We start from the raw sequence: 15,263 nt of genomic DNA, 5'->3' as shown, positions 1-15,263 counted from the left end.
AGTGCTCTGGTTCTACTGCTCTGTGCTCTTTGTGTTAGATTGGTTCTCACCGTGTATCCCACAGCAGTTTCCAGAGGAGTGCTCTGTTTCTGCTGGCAGCTCACATGGTAGAAAGTGAAGAGCACGTGGTGATGGTCCGTCAAGGTGGTGGGAAGTTTGATCTTTATTTCATCGTAGAAATCAGGGGATCTAAAGAGTGAATAGAATAAGTGACTCGCTCTTATTTTAAACATAGGCAAACAGCGGACCCATGCAGACAGGCCTTCTGCAATGAAGGCATTTCAACCCGTTTTAACACTTCTCACAAGCTTCTACTGAACTGAGACATTTTAAAACAGGTTCTCGACATTGGAAACAATAAATGTCTGTTTTTCAGACAAACGCATATTTCAGTTGTCCTTAAACTTAATAGCATCTGACGAAACCAATGTCCCATTTTAATCAATTGATAAATACAATTGTCTTTGATAATCTAGATCAATGTTGACTTTTATAACCCTACTTTACTTTGGTTTGACATGACATGACATGACTGAGTTTCAACCCTGCAGAATGCTGGTTCCAGTCCACCCCACACACCTCACAGCAGTGTGTGAAGGAGTCACTCATCCATCTTAAACCTTGGAGATTCATCCAGAGAATATACAGTACAGGGGTTGGTCATTGCTGATGGCCCTACACACAACTGACAGGGCTATGGCAGGCGTTTATTCCAACCCTGTATGTCTTTCATGCAACTTGTCTTGAATGCACCTTCTGCAAAAGCTGTTTAAATAACGGACGTCCTATTACAGGGTGTGTCACTGTAAAAAGGGCAAACTTGGCTTAGTTTTAGTTCTCCTGGCCAGCGCAGACAATATTACAAATACCAAACGGACGGGCACCTGTTCAATTTCAGGTTGCACAAAACAGATGTTTAATTTGGCCGTCTAGACGTTTCAAGGACAGCAGCTCCCACAGCAGAGGAAATCCAGAGAAGCTGTGCTAGAAATACATTCAGGTAACCAGTAACCACATGCTGACACGATGATGAACTCCCATTGCAGTTTTAATCCCTTCAGGAATTTTACTATTGAACGAGTTTAACGAATGGACATTTTACAACTTCTGTTTTTGAATTTTGATCCGGGTACAGTAAATTCATGAGCTTTGCATACTTACAGACCAATAAATATTTGTAAACGTTAAATTAAAACATTCAAACCAGAACGGCAAAGCCGTCATCAATTGCTGTGCTTCCTTAATAATCGAACTGTGACCCCTGAAATGGGAAGCGCTTCAGGGCAGAAACATTAGCATTACCTGTTGTGATACACCACTGCAGTATAGGCCTCTCTGCAAAACTCAGTACAGCTGGATTTGCCAAATATTACCTGGGAGAAAAGAAAGCCAGATATTTTATACATGACAGACTCATTTTTACAGTATGATCACTGTCTTGGTTTGCATGCTTTCCTGTAGACCCCTGATAAAGAGCTCACAGTATTAGCAATGTTGCATGCAGGCAAGTTTAAGTTTGTTCAGTTTCTTTGCTGTCAGTAGGCATGCTGTCTTCCACACTGGTCTCATATCAAGACATCTGCAGTGAACTCTGCTTCAGCTTTCTATGTGCAAGGCTTCCAGAAGCTGCACTTTGCAGGTTGAGCCGTTATTACTTTCACAAGGTTTCAGGACAGCCAACCTTATTGTGACACTTGACATGGACTCCCTCGTTATAATGCAATCACTGGTTATGATCTACATCGTCACTGCCAGCTCATTAGTCTGTTAATCACTGCACTGCCTATATTAAATATATTCTGCTTACCGGCATGGCATTGCTAGGATCTTCACCACACATAAACTGCACTTTTACTGTGATGTTTCTTGCAGAACCTTGGCGATTTGCAAAATTAAGACTTTGGGGATACACAAATAGCAGGTTCCTGAAAGAAAAAAAAAAAATGCACAAACATTTGAAATATTTCCCTTTACCTAAGCGATGATGTAATTACTTAGCATTATACCTCTTCTAAATAATCGGACATTATTTCCCGTTATACCTCTTCTAAACAATCTTACCACCATGTTCACATTGTTGCTTGTCGTGTAAAGTTATCACTTTGCTTTGGGGTCGAGCTGATCAACATACTTCTAGAAGCCCCATCTGGATTTTATTAGTCTTTTACAGTACTGGGGAATCCACCTTCCAGTAGACTGCATCAATCTCACGATTATGCTGTAGAATGCTCCATCCAGCTGCAGCTTACCCTGTGTGGAATAGGTGGATCAAACAGACCCACTAACCAGCTATGAGAGCTGTGATAGGTGGAAGCAGGTGGGTGTAGCTGGGGTCTGGCGAGGAGGTGTAAATCACTGTCCTCCCACTGGACCGAGACAGATCAGCTACACGAGGGGCAGGCACATGGGGGTAGGTAGAGTGCTGTAACAGCAATAACACCTTGAATTCATCTCTGACAGGTATGAGAACATCACCTGATTTCACCATGCCGATTTCATCGGATCAGCCCCCCCCAGCTCTAAATAAACATTGCTGCGGCGACAGGAAAGTGTTTGCTGTGTCTACAGCACGGCTCAGACTTCGGTAAACCCACCAATGATTGATTACAGGTTACATGACCACGTACAAAACACATGACACAGTACCTGCACTTCTTCACTTAAGCTGAGTGGAGATGTTGTCTTAAAACACAAAAGGAAATATATTTCTACAAAACGTCTGCGATAAAACGTGAACAAATGCAAACATAAATAATAAGGCTCACACCTTAAAGCCATGTGATGGGAGACAACATTGTCTTATTGCTATTATATACTCTACATGCACCACTTAGTTTCTGTTAGGCTGGTTTCACACCTCGATTGGCACCAGTCTTGGACTGCCTAGTGCAGGGGTGGCCAGACCTGGTCCTGGAGGAGAGTCACAATCCAGCAGGTTTTATAGGTAACTTTAATCATCCATTTCTAAACACTTGTAACAGTTTAATTTGGACGAGTTAAGCAGTAATTTGCTCAATTAAGTAACTTAGAGATACTTTGGAACAGAAACCTGATCACACTGCAGCTGACCAGAACTGACCACCGCTGACCACCACTGATGTAATTGAACAAATTAACTTGCTAAATTGATCAACCTTTTACATTCTTCAGAAACTGATGATTTAAGGGTTACCTATAAAACCTGCTGGATTGTGGCTCTCCAGGAACAGGGCTGACCAGCCCTGCCTAGTGCTAAAGGGATCTGTGAAACCAGCCTGTGTCGATGTTTGAAGTTACAGATGAGGGTGCTGTTACAGACGCACAAGGAAAATAGCTCATGAACTCAAAAAGTATACATTGCGTCAGAGAGACTGGCAACTGATGAGACAATGAAATACATATAAAATCCAAATTGTGAAACTGGTATAAAGTTAAACATGAAAACTGACTGAGCTGATTACTGTGCTAAAGGGACAAGCCTCCTGATGTTAGGTGTGTTCTTAACAAAAAAAAAATGACTGTAAATAAACGACGAGCTAGTCATTTACTTGATGAATCACTACCCTGTACTATAAGAGAACTCAATTTTCAACTTAGACACAACTAATTTAAGAGAGGAAAGAAACATGTGACCCCTACTGGCTCTCCCCCAAGCGCTCCATTGTATTTGTCCAGTTGTGTGCTTTGTTTACTCTACTGGCTACTCCTATGAGATTTCAGGGGCATGTTAGTTCAAGTCGAACTTGTTTAATGATCAACTCCTCCGTGCACTAGGAACAGCTACTCTGCAGTATATATAGGAGGGCTTTTGGGAGGACAGGCATCCTTGTTCCAGGGAGGCAGTCTGCAGGTCATTACCATCGCTGCAGGGGTGTTGTAAAGATGAAGTCCCATTATCTTCTGTTGTTTTTATTCTTTTCCTGCACATTTTCCAGCAAAGCGGAGAATGAAGATGCCTTCAAGTTCAGCCACACACCTACCGAAATGAGATCCAGGTTTGCCATGCTGGACGACGTCAGAATCTTAGCCAACGGCCTGCTCCAGCTGGGGCACGGGCTCAAAGACTTTGTTCACAAGACCAAGGGCCAGATCAACGAGATCTTCAACAAGCTCAACATCTTCGACAGGTCCTTTTACGACCTCTCCCTCCAGACCAACGAAATCAAAGTGGAGGAAGAACAGCTCAAGAGAACCACTACGATCCTGCAGGCCAACAACCAAGAGATCAAAAACATGTCGCTGCAAATATACTCCAAAATAAACGAGATCCAGAACGACCGCGGCCATCTGGAAACCAAGCTGGGGGGACTGGAGGAAAAACTGAACGGGCTCACCCACAGCCTGCCTCAAGCATCCGAGCTAAAAGAGATGTCATCTCTCAAGGTAAGAGCATTACAAAGCCACGTGTTTCTGTTCTTACAGAAGCGCGCACACTGCACAGCTACAAGACGGTGATTTACACCAGTCTCCGTATTCATAAACAAGACCAAATTCATGGATTTAAAAAAAGCTAGTTAGACAGTAGTTTGTGGATTCGTAAACAACGTGGTATGTTTCAGTGTACGTGCTTAGTAACAGAAATGCGTGGTGCTGAACAGTTAGAAGCTGCAACATGAACGTTTGCAATCATGCTTCAACACAGCAAGAGCCTGTTCAACAACGCCCGTCTTGTTTATTTATTAAAATCAAGGGCTTCCCTACCTGCATCCCTAAAACCTAATTTCATTGAATTACTTCTTTCTTTTCTTTCTAGAACGTCATTGATAGTCAAAACAAAAATATCCAAGACCTTCTCAAAGTTGTAGGTGAACAACACAACCAGCTGGACCATCAGAAGAACCAAATCAAAGACCTGGAAGAAAAGGTTTTTATTTTTATTGTTTTACTGATAAAACCCCCGTTTCCCCATTTCAAAATCTATCCACCGCTAGCAAATCAATGATGGACCAAGGTTTGTAAGTTTGATCAATGTGCTCAATGAAATGATATTTTCCGCATTGTAACGAAAGCACAGTTTAAATACTGCATCACCGCATGCTCTTTCTAATTCCAGCTCGGCTCTGGTGTCCTCTACGAGAATGCAGAAAAGTCGTTTTCCTCCAAGCAGGGGGACGAGCCCAGAACGATGCAGTACCTGCCAAACAACACAACCAATAAAACCTCAGAAAACACTGGTGAGTGGAGCAGGATTGCATGACTGTTTGAAACTTGACAAGTGGTCTTAGAAAATGACACTTCTTTTATGAACGGACACTTGCTATCCAGGACACAGTAGTTACAGAGGAACTTGGTTTTCCCACAGGCCTCCCTGCTGACTGCAGTGACATTTACAACAGAGGAGTAAAGACCAGTGGCGTTTATCCAATCAAACCAAATCAGTCGGAGCCATTCAACGTGTACTGCGAAATGACAGAAGGTAAGCATTGCATCTGCGGTTCACTGAACATTTACCAGTGAAGCTAGAAAAAGAAAAGTCTTAAAAAATACTAGTACATAAGTGTGATCCAGTTCCAAATCGTCCTGGCGTTTGCATTGGGGCTGGAGTAATGTAGGGCAGGATAAACTCTAGAGGCACACAGTTAGAAAGGAAAATGTTTCAACTACAACTCATGTCCTAAAAAAACTGTCTTCACAGAAGCTGGCTGGACAGTTATCCAGCACAGAACCGATGGATCAGTGGACTTCGACCAGCCTTGGGAGAAATATGAACATGGATTTGGAGATCTTGAAAGTAAGTTGTTATTAATAATCCTATAACCGTCAAACACTAGAAAATCCCTATGCAGCGCAATGCAATGTATGTGTCCAAAACCGACCCCCTTTAAAAATGTACAGTAAATGATTATCTATAGATATAGAATATATCAGACTCCCAGTGCCGACTCTTGAGATGATGCCCATTCCTGTATCACATGTGCTCCATTAGCCATCCCGCATATTTTTTAAATCCAGCCTCGCAAGCCAGAATCTTTCCTATGTAGGACATTATGTGTTGTCGGACAGGACATTTTTTTTTATTGTGTTTTGTACAAGAAATAGAATCTAGGTACATAAAGTAGCTTCCTCTATTAAAAAAGGTCTGGGCATGACGGGGTTAAGAGAGTGACCCCTGTGAAAACGCTGAAGCAATCAAAACAAGCTGCCCTTTACATGTATTTACTGTGCTGCTTCAATGTATTCATTACAGTGCAGCCCCGTCGATCTACAGTCTAATCTCTTTTCAAATACTTCCCATTGGAAGTAGTTACTGAACTGTACAGCTGCTGAGCAGGAAACAGCTGAGAGAGCCTTTGCAAGCCGGAGTTAAAAAGCTGCCAGAAATTATGATTGTGCTGCAATTGAGAAACTGCCAAAATCATCGCTGCTTTAATGCTTCTAGGTAAACAAAATGTGGCAAAAAGGATGGGGAAGGTTTGAAAAAAAACATTGTGCAACTACAGATATAAAGTTGTGTGTGTTTTGCAGGAGAATTCTGGCTAGGCTTGGAGAAGATCTATTCAATCTCCCAGCAAAGGCCCTTCATTCTCCACATTGACCTGGCAGACTGGAAGAAAGAGCAGCGCTTCATGGAGTACACGTTCACTCTGGAAGGCAGGGAGCAGGACTACACCCTCCACCTGAGCCAGGTCGCAGGGGAGCTCCCCGACTCAATGAGCAACCACACCGGGATGAGGTTCTCCACCAAGGACAGAGACAACGACAACAAGGAGGACTCCAACTGCGCCGAGAACTACTCAGGTACCACCCTTACAAGAGTTTAGCACAGTAGAAATGCACTTCCCTCCATGCTTTCCCCACGGTTTAACAAACCTCACTATTCTTACCAATGCTTTCACCATAGCTTTTCTATGTTTTTCCTATGGGAAATGTTGTCTTACTATTTCCAGTTTATAGCTATTTGATTTATTTATTTTTTGGCTAGTTTTGCAATACAAGAACAACTTTATCTTGCTTCTCCACTGAGTTTTACTCGTTTTTCTTCTGTAAAGAATGATAACCAAGCAGCTTGCCTAAGCTATACCAACTAACCCTCATGCCCCTGCCCCTCCCCCTCATGCCTCTCCCTCACCCTCATGCCTCTCCCCTCATGCCCCTCCCCCCCTCCCCCTCATGCCTCTCCCTCATGCCTCTCCCCTCATGCCTCTCCCTCTCCCTCTCCCTCCTGGCAGGTGGATGGTGGTTTAACGCGTGCGGAGACACCAATCTGAACGGCAGGTACATCCGTGCGCGCTCCAAGGGGCGCTTAGACAGGAGGAGAGGGATCTACTGGAAGCCAGGCAAAGGAAGCTCCTACTCTCTCATGTCCACCAAAATCAAAATCCGCCCCAGAGACCAGGAAAGCTTTGATTAGGAGTTGTGCCTCTGTATTTATATGGTGCATTGAAAATGATTACTGAGTTTGCATGAGCTAACAGTTGAATAGATACGTCATTAATGAACACTTTGAGGGTGCTGGGGTAGCAGAGGCTTTGTCTAATACTGCAAACTTTTCAACATTTTAAACCGAAGGCCTCTGCAAAATGAAAGCAACATTGCCTGAAAAGTACAAATCTAAGATCTTTTCTTTTGTAGTTTATGTTTAAAATAATATTTTGTTTTACATTTGACTGTAATGAATATCACACACACACACACTATACATGTACAATTACTCACAGGTAAGTGTTTTGTACAAGAGAACTGACTGTGCCTTGTTTAGGTATTTGTAGGTACAAATGTAGGCATAGTATATAAACAAACATTGACTTAACCTAAACTACATTTCATTTACCAGACAATATCTATGCAACCAAACTACCAATTACCAGTATATGTTCTGGACAAAACCGTCTTTATAAACTATCTAACCTCACAGGTAAAATGTTCTACTAGAATATTTAAAAACACTTGATTGATTTTATCTATTTAAATACAACAATTTGCAAAAAGAAGAATATGAAAATATATAGTATATCACCGAATGCATGCCACCTTAACCTGTAGAGCACAACCACTAACATTGTATTACTGAGTCATATTCACAACCACTAACATTGTATTACTGAGTCATATTCACAACCACTGACATTGTATTACTGAGTCATATTCACAACCACTGACATTGTATTACTGAGTCATATTCACAACCACTAACATTGTATTACTGAGTCATATTCACAACCACTGACATTGTATTACTGAGTCATATTCACAACCACTGACATTGTATTACTGAGTCATATTGACTAACTTTAATATTTTCCACATACAATAAAGTACTGTACATATTTGTTACAAAATACTGTAACTGGCGTGTTTACAAGAGTTTGCTTTTCTACATTAAAGCATATTTATGAACCAAAAACACCTGTGTTGTGTGCTGGAAATCACTATACTGAAGAATGAAGGCGAAAAAAACAAAACAGCTCTTCTGAAGAAGGCCACACGAGCTGACCTATTTCCATTATACATAAATCCAGCAATACAAAACTTGCATTTTACAAACACTACCCCTAGTGTATAACTGTAACACAAGTCTCTGCTGCAGTAGAATGTCATTGTTGAGTGCGACTGCAGAACGGCAAAGCTATACATCCTGTACAGCAAGAGTTAACTGTGCCGTGGATACCCGGGGAAACCCCTCAGGAACATTCAAACAACTCCAACAGGTGGTATAGCTTCTCTACAAAGAGAGAGATGGAAATAAAGCACATCTATTTGAGAAAGGGACAAGCTCGCCCCTAAACATCACGCCATGTCAACATGACCTTGCACATATCAACAATGTCAACATATCTTTGAGATAAGGAACGCTGCTCTGCCCTTTCAAAACCACGTCCAGATTGCAAAATCACCATGAGAAGTGGTTCGATTCCAATACTTTACACATGATTTATTGTGTGTGTCACGTGCCCATGAGGGCCCTGCCTGGTAATGCTGTACTGAAGTGCAATAAGGGGACGGTACCTGCAAGTTGTGTTCGGGACGTACACGTCCTTTGCTGGAAATTCTAGTATTTCTCTGGTGGGTCTGACTCTGCTGTCAGGGTAGGGTTTAACCTGCAGCAGCTCAGGGGTTAGACAGTAGTGTGGATTTTCTGGTGCTGGTGAGATGTCGATCTTTAACTGAGCTGAAAGAGAGAGAAAGAAAGAAAGAAAGAAGGAAAGAAAGAAAGATGGTTCATATTTAATTTTGGTGAACATAAAAAAATGACATAAGAATATAATAAAACTGCAAGTTAGTAAAAAAAAAAAAAAAAAAAACACAGAAAGCTTTCCCTTAACAATGTGCCGTGGGGACTGCATTCTAACTGGGTAAAAAGCCATTTGGAGTGGTTGCTTTTACCTGTAATAGGTCGAAGCCTCCTTAAAACTGAAGAAGGCCTTCTCATGTCAGCAAGAAACTTATACAGATCCTCGTCACTCAGACGATCTCCTTCCTGAAAACAAGAACAGCTCAGAAAGCAGCACATTTACTCACCATTAATACCATCACACCTTCATTACAAACTGTATAAAACAAAGGGCAGTAACAGCAGTATCTACAGAACGCACGCTCCGATTTCCTCTGTGTCTCTATTTCAAAGCACTAAAATATCTCCCTGTATGAAAATGACTAACGCTAGTGGAGTGCCAGGTATTCTTGCCCTGCCTCGCGCACCTGCTTAAAGAAGTTGGTCACAGTCAGAGTGGCTGGTCTGAAGTTGGTGAGGTTGCAAGTCTCGTCCCCGCTTGTGGTTCTCTCAAGAGACCGTCGACCCACGATGCTGGAATTCCTTCTCTCGGACCACGACCCTTTACGCTCTGCACAAGGAATCAAGCAGTGGCATTTGTGAAAAGGAATTTCCCATTGCAACACATCACAGGTGCAAATACAGCCCGTCTCAACATGCGCATCCCAGTCTCGAGAATTACAGTTTCATTACCACTGCACAGCGCTTTCAATGTACAGCAGGACGCCTCCACTACCTATCCCTTGTGGGGTGATATAAAGGGCACTTCGATACAGTAGTTCAAGCTCAGAACATTTATTATTATGTAAAAGTCAAGCAGACAAACGATAAGGTTCCTCAGTACAGAGCCTACGTATGGACTTCATGTCTTATCATTTTTACCTTGATTGACTGTTTTGAAGTTAGACAGTTACATTTCTTATTTCCATCCCTGCATTCCAATAAGACTCCCATCGCATAGCAGTTTGATCCACTCCCAATTAATTCCCTCTTGCTCGCTCACCAGGGGATTGCGAGCAGTGTTAATTCTTGCATGAATACATGCCTTACACATGTGATCAGCATTGTTTGTTACAAAAGAACATGGAATGAACACGGCTAACATTAAATCCACATGAATTAACTCTGAGGAAGTGAATACGATCTTCAGGTGTTATTCAGTCGGAATTCATCATGAAATTGCAGCCATTATTTTAAAGCGTTTCTGCATATTGCAGCTTTCTTACCCGGCACCCCGATTTCCAGTTCGTTGGTGTCTCTCTCCAGGCTCCCAGCGCTGTTGACAATGTTCATCAGATGGATCGCTGTCCAGGCAAAGGGCATTCGGTACCGGCCCAGCCTCTGGCAAAACTGCTCCGACTGGGCCCTCAGCTTCTCCAGCTTCTCCTTGTTCTTTACCATACAACACCAAACACAGCAATGAACTGGGAGTCACAGCAATACAGTACAGAGCTCTGCCATACAACACCAAACACAGCAATGAACTGGGAGTCACAGCAATACAGTACAGAGCTCTACCATACAACACCAAACACAGCAATGAACTGGGAGTCACAGCAATACAGTACAGAGCTCTACCATACAACACCAAACACAGCAATGAACTGGGAGTCACAGCAATACAGTACAGAGCTCTACCATACAACACCAAACACAGCAATGAACTGGGAGTCACAGCAATACAGTACAGAGCTCTGCCATACAACACCAAACACAGCAATGAACTGGGAGTCACAGCAATACAGTACAGAGCTCTGCCATACAACACCAAACACAGCAATGAACTGGGAGTCACAGCAATACAGTACAGAGCTCTGCCATACAACACCAAACACAGCAATGAACTGGGAGTCACAGCAATACAGTACAGAGCTCTACCATACAACACCAAACACAGCAATGAACTGGGAGTCACAGCAATACAGTACAGAGCTCTACCATACAACACCAAACACAGCAATGAACTGGGAGTCACAGCAATACAGTACAGAGCTCTACCACTCAACACCAAACACAGCAATGAACTGGGAGTCACAGCAATACAATACAGAGCTCTACCATACAACACCAAACACAGCAATGAACTGGGAGTCACAGCAATACAGTACAGAGCTCTTTGTTTGTGTTGTTTTCAAAAGCAGTCTTGATACAATGGATAAGTCCATATAATCATTTAACAATTTACAGGGAGGAAAATAAGACTCCTACTGCATAGCAGTTTGACCCGTTCCAGACTTTACTTTGATATTAGACACAGCAGTGTTTAGGTTACAAGCTCCAGTGTGTACAAATATCCCCACAGTAAAGCATGGAATGGACTGAACTGCTCTGCAATGGGAGTCTTATTTCCAGCCCTGAAAAGAACCCTCTCCCAGGTTTCCTCTCACCTTGGCAGTGTCCGACTCCTTGAAGACCATGTAAGGCTCCGCACACTCTCCGACATCGCCTTGCTGTAGCACCTTCTCCAGCTGAGAGAACATTTCATACAGATTATCTTACACAGCGATCACCACATACCGGTAAGTACATCAGAAATGAGATTCAGAGCAGCCTTCAAAATAAATCAAGACTCATAGAAAATAGTAAAAAGCTGTCAAAGCTGGTACAGGGTTTGAAATAAGACTCCCGTTGCATAGCAGTTTGATCCATTTCTGGTTTCACAATGAGTTTATTAAGGCACACTGTAGCTAATCAAGCTTGTAATAAAACCTGGATTAGGTGAATCTGCTATGCAACTGGAGTCTTATTTCCATCCCTGTACCTGCATATCGGCAGCTATACTGTAGGTGGAATGCAGCTTAACTCTAAAGAGTCTTTTAAAAGCTGAGTGACGTGTGCTATCCAGCCTGTCTCACCTTTATGACCAGGAAGACGTCTTGGGAGGGGTACGTAATGGAGAAGATGGCCGATCTGGCCAGGGTAGAAATCGCAGCAGACTGAACATGTGGGCGCAGCATCGACTTCATCTGTTCAGAGTTCAAGTCAAAGAAGAAATTTTCCGAAATCTGAAAAATAAAATATTGAGTGGGATACAAAGAAGGGCACCAACACAGAGTTATAAACACAATAATGCCCTCTAGTGGCAGGTGCTGACAATCATTTTTACACACACTAAAAACATGCCGGCTCTTATGTAGTGTTGTGCCATAAAACTTTCTGGGCAATGCGGGGTTAAGAATGGTTCGATGGGAAAAAACAGCTCCTCTGTCTGGTGTGCACAATGTATTACAAAACAAATTCAACTAATATATAAGAGGTGGGAAAAGTTATTGGATTTGTTTCTTGGTACATCAACATACCTTTTTCTTTTCTTTGACATCATATAAGGCCAAGCTTGCGAAAATCGGCTCAATTTCTATTTCAAACCTTCAAGGTAAAAGTAAATAATTAACGTGATTTATTTATGTCTTTATATTAATTCATTTTAAACAAGACTCTTTACTTTAAAATATACTTTGCACTTACTTTAACGATAAACATTTTACAAGCAGCCTCTGTCCAAAGTGCTCTTTAGGGACGTCGGGAATGCTGTGTCGCTCGATAGGCTCGTCCTTAAATGAAATCATAACGTTAGAATTACATGCATGCATACATACATCATGCACGCACGCACACACACACGTGTTTATACCCTTTATATACCAACCTGCATGAAAACCTCAGGGTGTGAGAATTTCAATTTACAGTCAGTAATGAGTGATATAGAAACAATAGGCACTTTGTGCTTCAACTTGATTTCATATGCACAACCAATCAAAACTACAGAAGCAATGGGGTGTTCTAATACATGTGCACACTACAGAATTTGGTGAAGTTCAACGATACCACTGAAGGCATCGATTAAGCAAATCTTCATAGGTTTTTATTGCTGGGTATTTCCATCACACCCTATAAAAACAAAACAAGCTCCAGGTGAAGCCCGTTTCATGTTTCTTTGACTGTAAATCGAATGGCGAATGCAATCACTTTTCCGAGACAGAAGTCCCCCCCCCTGTACCGCACTCCTCGCTAGCACACGTTTCATAGCCTTTAATCTTCGGTGTTGTCGCTCCCCTCACATCTCTTAAGATTACATTCGTTCACATAAAAGCACAGGGGAAGAAAACTCGTTTTGCTGGGCAGTCAGGGAAAAGCTAGCGTTGGTTTCTCTTCTCCAGACAGTACCTCCTCCAGAGCCGGGTGAAGAGCGAACAGTTCTCTGTGCCGGTTTGATTTTCTCTGCTCCTCGTTCTGGCGATCGATCTCCTCGTTCAGCACTCGGTCCAGCAGGTTGGGAAGCAGCGGGTCGTGGAGCGAGTTCTTAAGATCAAAGATACTGCAGGCCCAGCTCCCGCGCGGGGTGTCATCAATAGACATGGACCTCCTTTTGAGCTCATCCTGAAAAGCAAGCACACGTGGAAAACAGTTACTGCAGGGATACAACAAAGACTCCCATTGCACAGCAGTTTCATCCATTCCTGGCTTTGCTATAAGTTTAATAACGACACACTTGAGCTTGTTACCTAGACACTGTGGCTAATCAAGCTTGTAGCAAAACCTGGAATGTGTCAAACTGCTATGCATCAGGAGTCTTATTTCCATCCCTGAATTGTTAATATATAGCTGGCTAGAATTACCAATAATGTGGATAACACATTGCAGTGGGCTCGAACGCTGCTTCACTTTTAGTAAATTAATTGAGGTGTAAATTAATTACTGATGCATCTAATTGACAAAGAAATAGGTTAAAAACAGCTGGTTTAGAACAAAACCATCATTAGCAGATTTTAAAAAAAATACATACATATTTGTTCCATTCCATCCCCCAAAAAAGGTGTTGCGTTGCATGACAAATGCATAACTTTGCAAATGCATTTAAACTTTCTCTGTGGTTTGTACCCTACAAGGACAGGGTGCTGCAAACAGCAGTGACTGTACCTGCTCATCCTGGTAACTCTGGCTGTCCGGCATTTCGTCAGATTCGAAGATTTGTTTTGGGAGGCCCTTTTGCCTCTCTTTCTGTTTGTCGAGCACGTTTGGGTTAAACCCTGTCCCAAGCTTATGGTATCTATTTAAAAACAGGAAAGGCTTTGCATGAACAGATATTCATATCCATTTTAAATAAGACTGATAACCTAAATCACCACAAACTCAAAAAACATATCTATCTATGGTATCTATAACTATACAGCAGTAGCAAAAGTCCTACAGTCCCAGGGTAAACTACTGTTCGGGTTGTTAGCTGTTGTGATAGCGTGCACACCAACAGTGTCCGTGGACAGGATGGCACTCTTCCCTCAGCTTTGGTAATTATTTGAAATGGGCTGGTTCCCTGATACCTACATGGGAATGACATATAATGACAATTATCTAGCAATCTCCCCTTGCACACACAAGGCTATTAGAACACTCACCCTAATGGTACAAATCAAGATGTATCAGGAAGAGAAGACAAAGAGACAGCCATCGAATTAGACATCATTAAACACAAACAGCACCACATGATAATGCCATTGTTAAATAAGACAATAAACACATCACAGGGTGCAAACACAAGTTTCCACTTCAGATCTCGCAACACAAACCTATATAAACACAACTGTCTTAATATTGTACTTGAAAATATCTTCCAGTCATAAAAAAAACAAAACAGAAAAAGCAAAACAAAACAACTTACTTTCTATTTACAATTGCCCAGTCCTCAGTGTAGGATCCTGCACAGTCCTTAACGTATGGGTCATTATCACTGGAAAATATAGCAAATTATAAAGACAAACACAATCACAAACAATTGTTAAACTGTGCCGCGTAACTATCGCAATGACAGGACTACAGTTCAAGCTGACAGTTCCCTTACAGCACTGCCATAAATATGGGACAGGAAATCTGGGGGAAAAGGGAAACATGTGCCTTTCAAATAGCCCAGGAGCAGGTACAAGACAGACTGTCGGTTTAACACACTATGTTTTACTAGCCCCACATCTTCTAAGCATTGCAAATCGACAAGCAGTGCTGCATGAAGTGATTATTTCCGTGGAGATCTTCATCCCAATGATGCAATAACGGGTTTGTGCAGCTCTATAGACAAGGAAGC

The 15,263-nt window shown here is 42.2% G+C and overlaps 2 protein-coding genes across 11 annotated transcripts in view; one reads left to right on the top strand and one right to left on the bottom strand.

Annotated features, from left to right (window-relative positions):
- dock7 (dedicator of cytokinesis 7) overlaps positions 1-15,263 on the bottom strand; it is a 45,889-nt gene that overhangs the window by 27,434 nt on the left and 3,192 nt on the right. For all 9 annotated transcript variants that reach the window (XM_059031416.1, XM_059031420.1, XM_059031417.1 and 6 more), the window contains exons 4-17: positions 14,847-14,915; positions 14,108-14,237; positions 13,355-13,567; positions 12,656-12,741; positions 12,490-12,556; positions 12,046-12,195; positions 11,578-11,658; positions 10,417-10,582; positions 9,619-9,761; positions 9,304-9,397; positions 8,926-9,088; positions 1,808-1,925; positions 1,303-1,373; positions 51-189 (exon numbers count right to left, since the gene is read on the bottom strand). In XM_059031416.1, coding sequence (XP_058887399.1) covers positions 51-189; positions 1,303-1,373; positions 1,808-1,925; positions 8,926-9,088; positions 9,304-9,397; positions 9,619-9,761; positions 10,417-10,582; positions 11,578-11,658; positions 12,046-12,195; positions 12,490-12,556; positions 12,656-12,741; positions 13,355-13,567; positions 14,108-14,237; positions 14,847-14,915 — 1,690 coding nt within the window. The remainder of the gene's footprint in view (positions 1-50; positions 190-1,302; positions 1,374-1,807; positions 1,926-8,925; positions 9,089-9,303; positions 9,398-9,618; positions 9,762-10,416; positions 10,583-11,577; positions 11,659-12,045; positions 12,196-12,489; positions 12,557-12,655; positions 12,742-13,354; positions 13,568-14,107; positions 14,238-14,846; positions 14,916-15,263) is intronic.
- On the top strand, positions 3,795-8,323 carry angptl3 (angiopoietin-like 3). Of its 2 annotated transcripts, none has more exons than XM_059031434.1 (7): positions 3,795-4,362; positions 4,733-4,843; positions 5,033-5,153; positions 5,282-5,395; positions 5,618-5,710; positions 6,445-6,717; positions 7,149-8,323. In XM_059031434.1, the coding sequence occupies exons 1-7, from the start codon at positions 3,862-3,864 to the stop codon at positions 7,328-7,330; spliced, it is 1,395 nt and encodes a 464-aa protein (XP_058887417.1). In that variant the 5' UTR covers positions 3,795-3,861; the 3' UTR covers positions 7,331-8,323. The 2 variants fall into 2 exon arrangements, with proteins under 2 accessions (XP_058887417.1, XP_033873859.3); XM_034017968.3 differs by having other exon boundaries at positions 5,615-5,710.

The sequence above is a fragment of the Acipenser ruthenus genome, chromosome 10 (assembly GCF_902713425.1).
Source record: "Acipenser ruthenus chromosome 10, fAciRut3.2 maternal haplotype, whole genome shotgun sequence".
NCBI lineage: Eukaryota > Metazoa > Chordata > Actinopteri > Acipenseriformes > Acipenseridae > Acipenser > Acipenser ruthenus.
The sequence above is the reverse complement of the archived record's forward strand: the minus strand, read 5'-3'. Positions and strand labels throughout refer to the sequence as shown.